The sequence below is a fragment of the Pteropus alecto genome, unplaced genomic scaffold (assembly GCF_000325575.1).
Source record: "Pteropus alecto unplaced genomic scaffold, ASM32557v1 scaffold61, whole genome shotgun sequence".
Taxonomy (NCBI): Eukaryota; Metazoa; Chordata; class Mammalia; order Chiroptera; family Pteropodidae; genus Pteropus; species Pteropus alecto.
In genome coordinates this window covers 19628562-19647031 of record NW_006434835.1, presented here as the reverse complement: position 1 = coordinate 19647031, position 18470 = coordinate 19628562, and the positions used below count along the sequence as shown (strand labels likewise).

The 18470-nt window shown below is 39.6% G+C and overlaps 1 protein-coding gene across 1 annotated transcript in view; it reads left to right on the top strand.

The window, feature by feature from the left end:
* Nucleotides 1-4553: 4553 nt before the first annotated feature.
* Nucleotides 4554-18470, top strand: part of SRD5A2 (steroid 5 alpha-reductase 2) — a 53659-nt gene continuing 39742 nt past the window's right edge. Inside the window, exon 1 of the mRNA XM_006910365.2 lies at nucleotides 4554-4867. Coding sequence (XP_006910427.1) covers nucleotides 4587-4867 — 281 coding nt within the window. The 5' untranslated portion in view covers nucleotides 4554-4586. The remainder of the gene's footprint in view (nucleotides 4868-18470) is intronic.

The following is an 18470-nucleotide window of genomic DNA, read 5'->3' as shown; positions in this document are numbered from 1 at the left end:
AGAGAGACTCATTGACATGGACAATAGACTAGTGGTTACCAGAGAGGAGGGGGCAGGGAGGAGGTAGCAAGGGGGTCAAATATGTAGTGACAGAAAGAAATCTAACTATGAGAATTGAACACACAGTATAAATATATATATGCCTTACTGTTAAAGTGTACAGCTGAAACTTACTGGATTTTGTTAACCAATGTCACCATAAAATAAATTAAAAAAAAAAAAAAGAATTGGTTGGTCTTATCCCCAGTTCCTGGAAAGTTACTTTTAAATCTTTTGAATTTTCTGAGTTATAGAAATATCTTTGCTATTCATTGGGGCCCTGATAGTTTATATTAACTAGATGACTCAGAATTGGGACTGGTTATGCTGGAATGACAAACAATGTAATTAGAGGTTGGGGCTTTGACCTATGTGATATCAACTTGACCTCTGGGGATTAGAAGGGGGCTGGAGGTCGATTTCAATCATGAGGGCCAATGATTCAATCAGTGCGCTTACATAATAAAACCTAATAAAAACTCTGGACACTGGAACTTGGGTGAGCTTTCTGGTAGACGATATACTATATATTGTAACACATGATGTGCTGGGAAGGTAGTGGATCCTGGCTGCATGGGGAGAGAACAGGGAAGCTTCATGTTAGGGATGCTCCCAGACTTTACCTCATGAACCTTTTCTTTTGGTTGGTTCTGATTTGTTTCTTTTCTTTTCTTTTCTTTTCTTTTTTGTTATAACAAAACTATAATCATAAGTATAATGCTTTCCTGAGTTCTGTTATTGAACCTGAAAGGTTAGTGGGAACCTTCAAATTTATAACCAGCTATTCAGAAGTGTGTGGTCTGAAGACCCCTGAATTTTCTGGTATCTGAAGTAAGGGTAGTTTTGTGGAGGACACTGTCCTAAATCTGTGGAATTTGACTCAACTCCAGTAGGCGGTGTAAAAAGTCAATAGAACGTGTTTAGTAATTTGGGGGATGTTGGATATTGTGAAAGCTACATTGTTTCTTGTCTGGATTTCATTGTCTTCCTTTCAAGAGGGTTGGGCTTTGTTAAATCACTTGTGAATCATCTTGATCTCTTTGGGGGATTGATTTTACATTTTGTTAGGGAGGTAGCTTTCACTCTAAAAATCCCTACCACTAAAGCATGACCTTCTGGGATCATTACTAAATTTTAGGTAATTTCTAAATCAATCTCTCTCTCTGTCTCTCTGTCTCTCTGTCAGTCTATCTGTCTCTCTCTCTCTCTCTCTCTCTCTCACACACACACACACACACACACACACACACACACACACACCATACCACAACCACCTCTTATATCAAGCCCTTATACTCCGGACCACTATTCACCTGTCCTAATCACCTTAGAGCCATGTACCAGACAACTAAAGATAGTCCCTAAAATCAAGAGCACACTGAAATTATCCAAACTATCCAGTTCTAAATTTAACATACTCACCCTGCTTTGTCCATTTCTTCCTGTGGAAACTACAGTAAAAGCTCTCGTCCATGTTTTCCTCTCCCTCCCTCTGTCTCCTGACTATCCTGGTTCTTCCCTCTGGGGTCTTATATGATGTGCTATGCCTCCTGTTTCTAGGGATCTGTGCATATAAACTTCCTTTACGACAGTCATTTCTGTGTCTATGTGTCTCACCATACCTGATTAAAACAAATCTTGGGTACCATTAAAACACACACAAATTGTAAATACTATAGTGATTACATTTGTATAAAGTTCAAAAGTAGTCATAGCAAATTATGGTGTTAGAAATCAGAGTAGTGGTTATTCTGTGAGGAGATATGAAGGGAGGCATGAAGGGAAATTTTGAAATGCTAATAACCTAAGTGCCGGTTAGGAAAATGTATTCAGTTTGTGCATATCAATCAAGCAGTATATTATAATTTGAGCACTTTTTCTAGGTATATAATACGGAATGTTTGCATTATTGGTTCCAATTCTCTATTTCTCCCTGTATTCTTGTCCTTTGCCATGTAACTTTGCAATTCTCTCTCCCTCTGATTCTGGAATCCACTATGTAACTTGATTTGGCCAGTAAAACGAATAGGGAGTAAGAGTGTACTAGTTCTTCGCTTGAGCCTCAACAGGTCTTGCGTGTTTCTTGTACTCTTGTGCTTCTATTATTGAGATTACATAGACATGACGGGACTAGCTCACTCATCCTAGGATAAGAGCCTTGTGGAACAAAGCTGCCTCAGCTAAGTTTCCTTATCCAAAACCAGCTTGCAGCTTGTGGGCTCTCAGTTGCTCCACAGGTGAATGAATGCACACAGCCGAGGTCAGCCAAACTCAGCTTAGGTCAGCTGACCCCCATCAGACTCACAGATGCATAAACTGAAGATAATGGGTTCTAATAAGCTACTGACTTCTAGGATGTTTGTTATGCTACAAAAGCTAACTGATACCATAATGAAAAAATAATAATGAGGGCCAAAATTGGACCAAGTTAGGAAAAAGGAGAGGAAAAAGTTGAGACAGGAGAAATTTCATTTAAAAAAGAATTATTCTATTGATATGAGTTTGAAATGTCACATTGCTTTTTCTCCCAATATTTATGGCATCAAGAAATCTGTGGTTTCCTGAATCTACATGCCAGCCTCTTAGGGAGGCTATGGCTTTTGAGGACAGAGAAGAAGTAACAACCAGGAATGTCAGAGAGAGGATCTGGGTGTGGATAGGTCATAGAAGAAAAGATAAATTGGTTAAGCTTTGGGTAGGGGTGAATTTCGGGTCTCTAAAGGACATCAAAGTGGAATGGTTCAGCAAGAAGGAAATGTTGATCAGAAACTCAGGTCTTTCTTGGAGATCTAGAATTGAGTGTCTTCAACTACATAGTAACTGAGGAAGCTGAGATTAGATCCGCACTGTAAAGTCACTGCAAAAACAGCTCTGAGAAGCTCTGAGAGCCAACACTTGGTTACTCCATGAAAAGTACTTCGGTCAGTATGGATGATTCTTATGTGGCAATCAGTTGAAAATTGAAGCATGATTGCTATTAATTTACAACCTAACAGAGAGATGATAAATACCTCTTGGTCAGCAAGCAGAGAGTGCTGTCGCACTAAAACATCACCATATTCCACGTGTCCCAGAAATCAGAAAACACCCCCAAAACTGGGCAGATGTGACAGTGTGGCTTTCATTGGAACATCAGGGCGGCAGTGAGTGGGGAGATAGGAGATGAGAAGCAGTGAGTTGGAGCTAAGGGGGAAGAATGAAGAAATCGCCCAAGAAAGACAAGAGAGAGAAGGGAAAGGACTGGCTGGAGTCTGAAGTAAGGACCAGAGGAGAAAATTAATAGGGATAAAGTAATCAAGACAAGTGGGACAAGAAGATGTACAACAGCAGGTGAGATGTACAACCCTCAAGGAGGAAGCCAGGTAGGCAAAGAGAGATGAGAGGACAAGGGGTGCAAAACACAGGACGAGGGCAGCAAGGAAGTCTGGGTGCTGAATCACAGAAGGGAAGAGGAAATAGATAATGAACGAGGTAGGAGAAAGACTGGGTGGCGGTTGAGAGAAGAACAAGTAGAAGGAAGAGAGAAACGACCACAGCAGGGAGTTTAGAGCGCAGCGGCTCTCCAGGGGCACCAGCATGCAGAACCCCACTCATCCACTCGAGGAGCTGGGAGAAGGCGTCTCGCGGGAGAAGCCCTAGACGGTTGCCTGAACCTGGCCAGCTGCAGAGGTCCCAGGGAGGAGAGGTTAAGGCACACGGACAGGGTCACTGCTCCTGACTGCAATCTGTGCTTCCATACTCAGCGCTCAGCGGATGCGCTTCTTTGACAGGCAGGAGGCTCAGGGCCGCCCCCAGGGATGCAGAAGAAAACCAAGGAGGAATTTCTGCCGGGGAGAGGTTGGTTCCTGCCTGGAGACGTGATGGTGCAGAGAAGGCCTCATGCCGAAAGTGGCAAAGGAGCGCGGTGCCCCTTCGGAGAGGCTGGCGGACGCGAGAAGTGCCTAGAGTCGAAGGGCCCGAGGTCGAAGGAAGGGTGCAGAGTTGGTTGAGAGCGGGTGGGGAGTGAAGGAAGCATAGGGAACCAAAGGGGTAGCTTGGGTTAGTTCTCGTGCAGGGGCTCTGTGGCGTCAGCACGGAGGATGAGTGTGGCGGCGAGAAACAACCTGGGCTAAATCCTCCCGGTGGTTTTCTCTCTTAATTTCCTAGTCTCAGAAGTTGTAGCTTCAGAGATTGATGGGTGAGGAGTAAGTTTTCGAAGGGCAGTCTAAGGGGGGACCAGTGGCAGGTTGTGGAGAGGTTGGCCGCGTGGGTGGAGGCCCCGACATGGGCTAGTCGAAGGCTCCGGGGCCGCTGGTCAAGTTTTGGCCCCACGAAAGCCTTCATCCTTCCCTCCTCCCTGGCCGCCTTCCGAAGCACCAGCCCTGAGAAAGGGGCATTGCTGCTGAGCCAAGACAGAGGGGGCCGAGCCCAGGTGGGAGGCAGGATGGAGGGCGGAAGCCAAAGCTAAAGGGGCGGACACAGGGTGGTGGCTCGCGCTCCATAAAGGGGCCGTGGGGGCCGAGCTCTTCTCTGCGCAGGCACCGGCCACTGGCGGGGAACACGGCGCGATGTCCCTTCGCTGCCAGCAGAGCCCGGTGCTGGCGGGCAGCGCCACTTTGGCTGTCCTAGGTGTACTGTTACTGTACTTTGGGGAGCCCTCCGGCTACGGGAAGTACACAGGGAGCCTGATGCCTACGGATACCCGCCTGCCCGCCCGCGCCGCCTGGTTCCTGCAGGAGCTGCCCTCCTTCGTGGTACCGGCGGGGATCCTCGTCGGGCAGCCGCGCGCTCTCTTTGGCCCGCCTGCGACTGCCCTTCTGGGCCTCTTCTGCGCTCATTACTTCCACAGGTAGCGTTTCTCCGCTCTGGACGCACCGCGAGGCTCCGGGCGCCCACTGAGGACCGCTAGGGGCAGTGCTGGCGGCTGCTAGGGGCGGGGAGCCACCTGTCAGGGCCGGGGCTGCGGGCGGTACGCGAGCAAGCAGAGAGTGGAGAGGTGGTCGCGGGGGAGACGCCGCCTTCACTACCCCAGGCCCCGTGCGCATCTCAGTTCCGCTCCGAACTCTCTGGCTGCTTTGGGGAAGAAGGTGGAGTGAGGTGGGAAGAGAATGAGAAAGCTCAGGCTGGGCAGGGCTGTTGACCTGGATAGTTCTCTCTCCACCTCTTCAAAGTGCGGCGTCGCCTGTGGCATCCCTTCCCCCCACGCCTTCTCTTTCTTCCTTCACCTTTCCTGTGCAGGGTAGGGATGGGCTCGTTCAGGGATCTTGAGAGAGTCTAAGTGTTGGCACCTCTCGAAAGAAACTCGGCTCAGAGGGACTGATCACTTTAATCTGTGCTGGTCCGAGGAAGGAGGTGGGCAAAGCCGACCTGGACTTCAATGGTGAGAAAGAGAACTGATAGGAACCCACTGGCCAGAGACGGAGAGAGCCCCACTTCTCAGGCTCCACCAAAAAGGGACTGCCCTCGCTACCAACTTCTCTACCTTTCCAGTTCCCCTGGGATGTAAGTGTGACTGGGTCGAAGTTAACTTAGAGCCCAAATGTTCCAAATTAAAAATACCAAATTCAAGAGAACTTTGCCATCTGGTCTGAGAAAGAAAGGAAAGAAATCAAGGGCTTTTAGATTCAAATGACTGCCAACTCCCCAAAAAGGACACATAGGGAAGAGAAGAACACACGATTGAGTTGTCAGCATCCCCAATCAGTTAGCATCTATCGTCTCATCTAACCCCAAAAGTAAACTTGTGAGATATGCATTTATTATTCCTACTTTATAGACAAAGAAAATGAGGCTGAGTGAATTTAAGTGACTGAATGAAGATGATACAGCTAGTGCGTAGCTAGACTAAAATCTAAGCTTGTGAAACTCCATGGTTCAAACCCTTTTTAACATGTTAAGCAGGCATATACTCTATGCAAAGGAAAACAGGTCCATGGACAGAGAAAGGTTGCCAAATCAGGTCAAGAACTTGAAACAGAAGCACAGCCTTATACTTAGGTAGAGAATTTCTCGGATCCAAAGATCAAGGAAATCTAGATTAGAAATCAGGGTAAAGACTGTCTGGAAGCTGAAAGGCATAATTCCCTCTCTCTTATAAGGGAAAAGTGATGCCCTATTTCAGGAGAAGGAGGTGTTAGGGAAATTCCAACCTGTTTTTTCCTTATAATCTTTTATTATCCTCTGGATCATTTTTATTAATCAAGATTTAATATTTACGCAATCATAACTGAGTTTTCACTCTTTTTAAAAAAAGTATTGGCAAGCAATAAGTTTCAAGAAATACGGTTTCAGAAATGGGTGTCTTTTCCACAGATATTTACTAAAAGCCTGTTATCAACCATTTTATTTTACCCAGATTTAGATGTTTTAATCTGCACAGAAAGAAAGATGTTGGGTGCAGGAGATAAGAGACCAGCTTTTGACTTCAAAGTTTTTGGAACAGACATTTGATAGAAAAATATGATTCTATCAGACGATTACTTTTTTTAAAATTTGTTTTTATGGTGACATTGGTTAACGAAATCCAGTAAGTTGCAGCTGTACACTTTAACAGTAAAGCATATATATATATATGCTTATACTGTGTGTTCAGACAATCACTTTCATCTTCAAATTTACTACTGTCTGTTAGTACCGTAAACAATACTTTTATGCCATCATTTAATCTTAATGATTAGTGTTTTCTGAGAACCTTATTAACATAATTTTTAGACTTGTTTTTGAAACCAAAAGGCACTTTGCACAATAAATTATGACTGGCACATTAAAAAAACCAAGGTAATTACCCATAAAATGAATACTGACGTACTCTTCATCTTCTTCAGGAGTAAATTTAAAATATAAGTAAAGGATTTGAGTATTGATTCTGCCTGAGGGAAAATTGCCCACTGAAAATACAACTCTGATTTAGTTGTATTGAGGCATGAAGATGTGATGTTTGCTTATCTTTTCACTTGTGTGAACTCTTTCTTTGAAGCCACTGTAGTATTGGATCTGTTATCATTTTGAATACTTAGGAGATGTTCTGCTCTGTGCTAAATACTCTGTGAATTATTTACTGATCCTCATTTAAATCCGTTTAGATGGGCACCAGTATCACCCCCATTTTGCAAGTGGGAAACTGGGGCAAGCAAAGATCATGCAGTAACCCAGGGTTCAGACGCAGAGAATTTGAGTCTAGAATTCAGGCTCTTAGATAAACTATTTTATGACTAACTATTTAATACTTGTGCTTGTTGCCTTGTCCTTGCTTTTAAAAACTATATTTAGGTTTAAGTTATATCTTTCTTTAAAAATTTTTTTAAAAATTAATTAATTTATTTTGTACGGTAGCACTGATTAACAAAATCCAATAAGTTACAGCTGTACACTTAAACAGTAAGGCATATATATATTTACACTGTGTGTTCACCTCCCATACTTATAGTTCTTTCTGTCACCACATATTTAACCCCCTTTTCCCTGTCTATCTCCCTCCTCCTCCTTCACCCCCTACCCCTGATAACCACTAGTCTATAGTCCATGTCCATAAGTCTCTGTTTGTTTATCCTATTCATTTGTTGCTTTTAGGTTTATATCCCACATATAAGTAATATCATATGATTTTCAACTTTTTCAGTCTGGCTTATTTCGCTTAGCATGATTGTCTTGAGGTCCATCCATGTTGTCGCAAATGGCTGTATTTCATTTCTTCTTATGAGTAATGTTCCATTGTATATATGTACCACAGCTTCTTTAGTCGTTCATCTGTCGTAAGACACCTCGGTTGCTTCCATGTCCTGGCCACCGTGAATAATGCTGCTATGAACATCGATGTACAAATATCTTTTCAGATATGAGTTTTCAAGTCTTCAGGGTAAATACCCAGTAGAGGAATTGCTGGATCATATGGTGCCCACCAGCAGTGTATGAGGGTTCCTTTTTCTCCACAGCCTGTCCAACATTTGTTATTACTTGTCCTGTTGATAACAGCTATTCTAACAGATATAATATGATATCTCATTGTGGTTTTGATTTGCATTTCCCTAATAGCTAGCAATAATGAGCATCTTTTCATATATTTGTTGGCCATTTGTATGTCTTGTTGGGAGAAATGTCTGTTTAGTTCTTCTGCTCATGTTTTGATTGAATTGTTTGTTTTGTTGTTGTTATTGAGTTGTACATGTTCTTTGTTTATTTTGGATATTAGGCCCTTATCGGAGGCATTGCTTACAAATATATTTTCCCATTCAGATGGTTGTCTCTTTACCTTGTTGACAATTTCTTTTGCTGAGCAGAAACTTTTTGGTTTGATGTAGTCTCATTCATTTATTTTAGCTTTTACTCTCCTTGCTTTTGAGGTCAAATTCATAAAATCCTCTTTAAGTCTAAGGTCCTTGAGATTCATTCCTATGTTTTCTTCTATGCATTTTACTGTTTCGGGTTTTATAGTCAGGTCTTTAATCCATTTTGAGTTAATTTTGGTGTGTGGTGATAGACAACAGTCTAGTTTTATTCTTTTGCAGGTGTCTTTCCAGTTTTCCCAGCACCATTTATTGAAGAGACTTTCCTTTCTCCACTGTATGTTTTTTGCTTTTTTGTTGAAAACTATTTGCCCATATAAACATAAACATGGGTTTAATTCCGGACTCTCGATTCTATTCCACTAGTGTGTGTGTCTGTTTTTCTGCCAGTACCATGCCATTTTGATTACTGTCACTTTGTAGTATAATTTGAAGTCGGGCAGAGTGATGCCTCTAGCCTCGTTCTTTTTTCTCAGGATGGCTTTGTCATTTTGGGGTCTTTTGTGCTTCCTACAAATCTGATGATTTTTTGTTCTATTTCTTTAAAAAAGGCTGATGGGATTTTGATGGGGATTGCATTAAATCTGAATAATGCTTTAGGTAATGTGGTCATTTTAACGATGTTGATTCTTCCAATCCAAGAACATAGAATATCTTTCCATTTCTTGGTATCTTCTTTGATTTCCTTTAATAGGGTCTTGTAGTTTTCATTATATAGGTCCTTCACATGCTACGTTAAAATATTCGTAGGTATTTTATTCTTTTTGTTGCAATTGCAAAAGGAATTATTTTTTCCACTTCTTTTTCTGATGCTTCATTATTAGAGTATAGGAACGCTATGGATTTATGAACATTGATTTTGTATCCAGACACTTTCCTATATTTGCTTATTGTTTCTAGTAGTTTTCTTGTGGAGTCTTTAGGAATTTCTATGTAGAGAATCATGTCATCTGCAAATAGTGACAGTTTGACTTCTTTATTTCCTATTTGCATGCCTTTTATATCTTTCTCTTGCCTGGTTGCACTTGCTAGGACCTCTCATGTTATATTGAATGACAGTGGTGATGGTAGATAGCCTTGTCTTGTTCCTGATCTTAGAGGAAAGGTTTTTAGTTTTTCACCATTAAGAATAATGTTGGCTGAGGGCTTGTCATATATGGCCTTTATTATATTAAGGTCTTTTCCTTCTATACCAATTTTGTTAAGTGTTTTGATCATAAATGGATGCTGTATCTTGTCGAAGGCTTTTTCTGCATCTATCGATATGATAATATGATTCTTATTTTTTTAATTTGTTTATATGATGTATCACATTAATCGATTTGCGTATGTTGAACCATCCCTGTGCCCCTGGGATGAAGCCCACTTGATCATGGTTTATAATCTTTTTAATATGTTGCTGTATTTGGTTTGCTAGTATATTGCCTCCTCTTCGATTTTTTGGAAGAGTTTGAGAAGAATAGATATTAAATCTTTGAATGTTTGGTAGAATTCACTGATGAATCCATCTGGTCCTGGACTTTTCTTTTTTGGTAGGTTTTTGATGATTGTTTCAATTTCCATACTGCTGATCGGTCTATTTAGATTTTCCAGATATTCTGATTCAGTCTAGGAAGGTTATATTTTTCTAAGTACTGGTCCATTTCTTCTAGGTTATTAAATTTGGTGTTCTATACTTTTTCGTAGTTTTCTTGTATGATCCTTTGTATTTCTGCAGTGTCTGTCATTATTTCCCCTCTTTCGTCTCTGATTTTGTTTATTTGTGTCCTTTCTCTTTTTTCTCTAGTGAGTCTAGCCAGGAGTTTGTCAATTTTATTAACCTTCTCAAAAAACCAGCTCTTTGTTACATTTATTTTTTCTATCTTTTTTTTCGATTTCAATTATTTCTGCTCTAATTTTAATGATTTCTTTCCTTCTGCTGACTTTAGGCTTCATTTGTTCTTCTTTTTTTAGATTTTTAAGATGAAGAGTTCGGTTGTTTATTTGGGCTCATTCTTGTTTTTTTTTTTTTTTGAGATTGGCCTGTAATGATTTGAACTTTCGTCTATTACTGCTTTTGCAGTGTCCCAAAAGTTTAGATATGTTGTACTATCATTATCATTAGTTTCTATGTATTTCTTGATCTCTCCTTTTATTTCTTCTCTGACCTAGTCTTTGTTCAGTAGCGTGTTGTTTAGTCTCCATGTATTTGTGGTTCTTCCTGTTTTCTTTTTACAGTTGATCTCTAATTTCAAAGCATTATGATCAGAGAATATGGTTGGTATGATTTCAACCCTCTTACATTTTTTGAGGCTATCTCTGTGTCCTAGTATGTGGTCAATCCTTGAGAATGTTCCATGTGTACTAGAGAAGAATGTATAAGCAGCTATTTTGGGATGAAAGGCTCTGTAAATGTCAATTATGTCCAGTTGGTCTAATTGTGTCATTTAAGGATGTTATTTCCTTATTGATTTTCTGTTTGGATGATGTGTCCATATCTGACAGTCAGGTATTTAGGTCCCCTACTAAATAGTGTTTTGGTCTGTTACTCTCTTTAGTGCTGTTAGTAATTGCTTTATATATTTTGGGGCTCCCTGATTGGGAGCATAGATATTATTAAGTGTTATATCTTCTTGGTGTATGATTCCCTTGATCATTATTAAGTGTCCCTCAGTATCTTTCTTTACCTTTTTTATTTTGAAGTCTATTTCATCCGATATTAGTACTGCTACTCTCACTTTTTTCTGAATGCCATGTGCTTGAAATATCATTTTCCACCCTTTCGCTTTGAGTCTACATTTGTCTCTGGAACTGGGATGTGTCTCCTGGAGACAGCATATGGTTGGGTTTTGTTTTTTGATCCAATCTGCAACTGTGTGCCTTTTTATTGGTGAGTTCAGTCCATTTACATTTAGGGTGATTATTGAAATATGAGGTTTTCCTATAGTCATTTTATCTTTTACTTTCTGGTAGCTTGATGTTTCCAATGCTTCCTTGTCCATGTGTTTCTGTTTTTTGATTTTTTTTTTTTGTGTGTGTGTGTTTTGTGGATTCTTCCTCTGGTCCTTCTTGTTTTATATTACATACTCTGGTTCTGAATCTTTGGTGTGTGGTTACCATTACGAATATGTAGAGGATTGTTATGTATATAGTACTCCATTTTCTTCTACATGTGCCTTATTTTCATTCTCCTTTGTGAACCTGGATCTTTGAATCCTTCCCTTTTCAGTCATTGTTGTCTCAATTTGTTTCTATGTATGCTAAACGTTCATTACTATCTCGCTATAGCAAATCTGTTGTTATTGTTTAAGTTTATAATGCCTTGTTCGTAATAAGGGTTGCACTCCTCTGCTTCTATCTGCCTGCTAGTTGCCTTACTCATAGTTATATATTTTTTTGTCATTTTGTTTTAGGTGAGCTGACCTCTTTCAGTATTTCCTGTAACGCAGACCTCCTAGTGGAGAATCCCCTCAATTTTTGTATGTCTGGAAAGGTCTTTATTTCTCTTTCAAATCTAAAGGAGAGCTTTGCTGCATACCTTATTCTGGGCTGGTAGTTCCTTTCATTTAATAGTTTGAATATTTGATTCCACTCCTTTCTGGCTTGTAAGGTTTGCGCTTAGAAGTCTGACGATAATCTAATGGCTTTTCCTTTATAGGCTACTGTCTTCTTTTCCCTGGCTACCCTGAGAATTCTTTCATTGTTGTTGATTTTTGATCATTTTAATACGATGTGTGTTGGAGAAGGCCTTTTTGGGTTGAGATAATTGGGTATTCTGTTGACTTCAATTCTAAGCTCCAGCTCATTTCTTAGATTTAGGAAAACCTCATCAACTATTTGTCTAAAAATGCTTTCTAATCCCTGTTCCTTTTCCTCTCCTTCGAGAATGCCCATTATTCTTATGTTTCCTCTCCTGATAGTATCAGCTAGTTCTTGAATTTCTTTCATTATTTTTCTTTCTTGGTTTCTCTCTTCTTCCTTCTGATTTATTTGTAGATTTCTGTCTTCGATATCACTGATCCTTTCCTCCATTTGGTCAACTCTATTTCCTAAGCTTGCTATTTCATTTTTCATATCTTTCAGTGTGTTTTTCATCTCCAGAAGTTCTATTGGTTCTTTTTGATGGTTTTAATTTCTTTTGGATTTCATTGAGTTTTTTCAGATGTACCATCCTGAATTCTCTGTCATTTAGGTTGCATATTTCTGTGTTTAAGCTTATTTTCTGGAGATTTTTCTCTCTTTTTTTTCTAAGCTGCCTTGTCACCTTGGTTGTTCATGGTGTTTAATGGACTATTTCTCCACCTGGGCATTGATGGAAGTGTATTCTGCCTTTTTTCCAGGAAGATTTATTATATAAAGGTCTCTCTTTAGCCTGTTGCTAAGAAGGCATTTTTCTTTTGGTTTCCAGGGGGTGGGGTCTAAGCCTATTGGATCCCTGCTTTATATAAAGTCTTAAAAATATCTCTTTTTTTCTTATATTCAATCATGTCACTACCCTCAGTCACAGTCCCTCTCACTGTTAGTAATAGTTTTGGTAACATTTGCTTAGATTCTCCTGGGACTCTGTGGTATTCGGTCTTGGAGGATATCTGGGTTGGGGCATGGGGGCTGTGGCTCAGCCTCGTGTTTTGCAACTGTGGCTGGTGACAATCAACTGTTGCTTCTCTGCCATCCCCGCTTCTCTGCTTTCTGCCCTGATCCCTGGGCACTGCCACTGCATGGAGGTTACAGCTCTCTCAGGCAGGGCTGTTCAGGAAACCTCTGCCACACCTTCTCCCCTCCCCTTCCTCCTGCAGGGAGCTCTGGCTGTGAGAGGCAGCTTCTTTGTTTCTCCCAGTCTACCACCTGACTCCCGAGGTTCTGACCTGTGGTAGCTTTTATTCGCAGATCCCTCGCTCAGACATGCTTGTGTGTTGGTTGGGTGTTTTTGTTAAGTTTTAGATGATGTTCAGATTATTGTTGTTTCAAGGGTTTCAAGGGGAGAGCTGGAGACAGCTCTCATTCTGCCATGTTTCTACCCCCTTGACTATTTTTATAATTGGCAATTTGTACTTTTTAACCCTTTTCACCTTTTCATGCATCCCCCCAACTCCCCTTCCACTTGGCAACCATCAGTTTGTTCTCTGTATCTTTGTGCTTGTTTTTGTTTTGTTTCTTCATTTATTTTGTTTTTTAGATTCCACATATAAGTGAAATTGTATGGCATTTATCTTTCTCTGTCTGATTTATTTCATTTAGCGTAATACTCTCTAGGTCCATCCATGTTGTCGCAAATAGTAAGATTTCATTTTTTATAGCTGAGTAATATTCCATTGTATATATGTACCACAACTTCTTTATCCAGTCATCTATTGATGGGCACTTAAACTGCTTCCATACTTTCACTGTGGTAAATAGCGTTGCAGTGAACATAGGGGTGCACATATCTTTTTGAATTAGTGTTTTGGTTTTCTTTGGATAAATACTCAGAAGTAAAATTGCTGGCTCATAAGGTAGATCTATTTTTGCTTTTTTGAGGAGCCTCTAAATTGTTTCTCACAGCAAGTTGTACCAATTTGCAGTCCCACCAACTGTGCCTGAGGGTTCCCTTTTCTCCTTATCCTGTCTGACACTTGTTGTTTGATGATAGCCATTCTGATAGGTGTGAGGTGATATCTTGTGGTTTTCATTTGCATTTCCCTGATTGTTAGTGATGGTGAACATCTTTTCACGTGTCTGTTGATCCTCTGTATATCCTCTTTGGAGAAATGTTTATTCAGGTCCTCTGCTTGTCTTTTAATTGGATTGTTTGTCTTTTTGGTGTTAAGTTGTATGATTTCCTTATTTATTTTAGATATTAACCCCTTATCAGCTGTATCATTGGCAAACATCTATTCCCATTCAGTAGGTTGTCTTTTCATTTTGTTTCCTTTGCTATGCAAAATACTTTTAGTTTGATGTAGTCCTTTTCATTTATTTTTTCTTTTGTTTCCCTTGTCTGAGAAGTCATATTCAAAAAATATTGCTAGGGGCAATGTCAAAGAGTTCACTGCCTATGTTTTCTTCTAGGATTTTTGTGGTTTCTGATCTTACATGTAAGTCCTTAATCCATTTTGAGTTCGTTCTTGTATATGGTGTAAGAAAATGGTCCAGTTTCATTTTTTGCAAGTATTTGCCCACTTTTCCCAACGCCATTTATTAAAGAGGCTATTTTTATCTCATTATATATTCTGGCCTCTTCTGTCATAGATTAATTGACCATATAGGCGTAGGTTTATTTCTAGGCTCTCTAATTTGTTCCACTGGTGTTTGTTTTTGTTTTTATTACTTTGGTAGTATATTTTGATAGCAGGTACCGACAACTTTGTTATTTTTTCTCAATATTGCTTTGGCTATTCAGGACCTTCTGTAGTTCCACATAAATTACAGGATTATTTGCTCTAGTTCTGTGAAAATGCCACAGAATTTTAATAGGGATTGCATTGAATCTGGCAAAGAAAATAGACATATAAGGCTAGGAAGCACAGAGAGTCCCAAAGAAGATGAACTCAAAGAGGGCCACACCAAGACGCATTATAATTAAAATGGCAAAGGTTAAAGATATGGAGAGAATCTTACAAGTAGCAAGAGAAAAGCAGTAAGTTACCTACCAGGGAGCTCCCATAAGATTGTCAGCTGATTTCTCAACGGAAACTTTGCAGGCCAGAAGAGATTGGCACAAAATATTCAAAGTGAGAAAAAGCAAGGACCTATAACCAAGACTACTCTATGCAGGCTATCATTTAAAATCAAAGGACAGATGAAGAGTTTCTCAGACAAGAAAAAGCTAAAGGACTCCATTGCCACCAAGCCAGTGTTACAAGAAATGTTAAAGGGACTTCTTTAAGAAGAAGAAAAGAATCTAAAATATGAATAATAAAATAACACTAACTACATACCTATTCATAATTACTCTAAATGTAGATGAATTAAATGCTATAATCAAAAGACATAGGGTGGCTAAATGGAGAAGAAAACAAGACTCGTGCAATATGCTGCATACAAGAGACCCACTTCAGATGGAAAGACACATAGACTGAAAGTAAAGGGATGGAAAAAGATATTTCTTGCAATTGGCAATGGAAATAAAAAGCTGGGGTAGTAGTACTTATATTCAGACAAAATAGACTTTAAAACAAAGGCTTTAAAACAAGAGACAAAGAAGGACATTTCATATACAATAGCCAAGATATGGAAGCAACCTAAGTGTCCATTGATAGGAAACTGGATAAAGAAGATGTGGTACATATATATACAATGGATTATTACTCTGCATAAAAAAGAATTAAATCTTACTATTTACAACAACATGGATGGACCTAGTGGATATTATGCTATGTGAAATAAGTTAGACAGAGAAAGACAAATGTCACATAAGTTCACTTATATGTGGAATCTAAAAAACAAAACATGAACAATTAAAACAGAAACCCATAGATACAGAGAAAAAGCTAATGGTTGTCAGATGTGAGAAGGGTTAGGGGCTGGGTGAAAAAGGTGACCCTTCAGATTAAGAAGTACAAATTGGCAGTTACAAAATAGTCCTTGGGATATAAAGTACAGCATAGGGAATATAGTCAATAGTATTGGAATTACTATGTTTGGTTCCAAGTGGTACTAGGCTTATTAAAGGATCACTTTGTAAGTTATATAAGTGTCTTGCTGTACACCTGAAACTAATATAATATTGTATGTCAACTGCAATTGAAAAAAAAAAGAGCAGTATATCTTTATTTCTTGCAGCCCTTTGTCTTTCTTGGATACAACCCCTGCTGATTTCACAACCAGATGTTGTGCCTCTTTCTGGCTTTGGTGCTCAGAACTGGAGAACCTAGTCTAGGGCTCAGACCCCTCCCTCCTCAGGGAGAATCTCCACAGCCAAGATATCCCTCCCAATGGGACCTGCCTGTTTCATATCTCAACCCCTGCTACCAGTCTTATTGTGGGTTCTAATTTATATCTTTCGTTATAGGACTTCTGTTCAGCTAGTCTTCAGGTGGTTCTCAGTTACAGTTCTATAATTTAGTTGTAATTTCAATGTGATCATGGGAGGAGGCAAGCACAGAATTTACCTATTCCACCGTCTTGAATGGAAGTCAAGGCTTTTCTTCTGCCTAATTGTCTAAAATTTTATAATAAATATTTTTATACATTATCATAGGTCATTTGTAAATATCATTTTAATGGCTCCTTGTGATTTCATCTCATGTAAAAATAATAATTTACCAATCCATAAAATTATAGTTGGACATTTAATTTCCCCCTTTTTTTGGTTGGGGTGGAGAGGAGGAGCTAGGTTGAATAAATCTGTGATGCACATTTTTGCACCTAAATTATTTTCAGAAGTTAGGACTATATTCTTAGTCAGGATTCCCAGAAGTAGCTCAAAGTCAATGAGCCTTTCTGCTTTGAGGCTTTAGGAGTCATGTGGCTTGGTGATGAGGGTACGTTAAGGAAAAAGCATCAGGCTGCCGTGATTTTAACCTGTCTTGTTCATATCTATGACACAGAGAATAAGATGGGAGGGTGAAGGGGTCAAGTGTGGCTTAGAGTCTTGCAAAATGTCCCCTGGGGACTGTTGGATAGAAGTTAAAACTCTTTGCACTTTTCTCCATTCAAGGGTGACACGCTAGAATTTAAGTTCCAGAAGGGAAAAGGATTCTTGTCTCATTTTTTTTTTATGGCTGTGTCCTCAGTGTACAGAAAAGTGCTCATACATAACTGATTGGTACTCACTAAAATTTATTGAATGCATGAATGATCTCTACTTCTGACATCAGTACAGGCAATTAGAATTGTGGGAGAGCTAGCAATTACTTAGGAATCATTGCTGAGATTGCATGGCTATGTCAATTCACATAATTCCCTTCCCTTTGGAATCTATTGTTGTGGATGTTTGGATAGTTTAGCCACATGAAAATGACTGCTGTGTAAGCATATCGCCTAATCCCACTGCCAAGATTCTTTGAAGTTTATTATCTCACCTCCTGTTGACCTTGACTATAGTCCTGGAATGATCCTTTGTCCATACTCTTCAATTATCTTAATTTTTCTAAGAATCTTTGGTATCCCACGCAATGGTTATCACATCACCTATACCTATAGCAGCTGATGTGAATTCAAGACTTGGATGTGACCTTAGCATATGAATGAAAAATAGAAAGAAATCTCTTTTCACAAAAAGGTGACTTATTGTAAAAAGTTGCCGGGCAGCATGACCTTCCATAATGCACATCCAGAAGCAGGGTAGAATATACATATTAGAATCTGTTTGGATTTATAGAGCTCTTTCTTGAAGTTTAGATGCTGAAACAGATGAACTAATTTTCTAATTAGCCAAATATAATGATGGCTTCAGTAAAATACCTTTTGCTTTATTAGTCAGTTCATTTTCCAGTAATATGAATTCTTCCCCATTCTTCAAGACTAAGATCAGGCACCACTTTCTCCAAGAAGTCCTTCTCCATAAATCCAGATGTGATGCTATTCCTTGGGCTTTCATAGCAGCCAGTGAGGCTTTCCACAAGGCACTTCACACACTAGATCATAATTACCTGTTTTAAGGAAACATCCTCATCTGTCCCACCTCCTTATTTTACAGAAGCAAAGCACCAGAAAGTTTGGTCAATTAGAGGTAAAGAGGGGACTGGAACTTGAGTGTCCTGATGTGCTCTGCCAGCATTTCTCTAATCTCATCAGAGGTGCATATGTCTCAAATATTCAGAAGTAATCAAACATCACAAAGAAAATTACTCATGGGCTGAGAATCAGGGTGATGATTAATGCCTACACTGGAAATGATCTAGACTAATCTCTCCTCTTACAAATTAAGAGGAAAGCCCAGGCAGGGTGAGCCGCATTCTTCTGGTGACTTAATCATATGTTAAGGATATTAATGAGGTATAATTTGGGTCATTTAAGATTAACTGAAAGGTTCTTTAGAATGGGGTCAGCAAACTTCTTCTGTAAAAAGCCAAATAGTGACAATTTTAGGCTTTGCAGCCATGTAGTCTCTGTTCTAACTACTAAAATCTGCTGTCATAGTATGAAAGCAGCCACAGACAATATGTAAACACATGATGGTGGTTGTGTTCCAATAAAACTTTGTTTATAAAAACAGGTAGTGGATTGTGTTTGGATGGTGGGCCATAGTTTGCCAGCCACTCCTTAAGA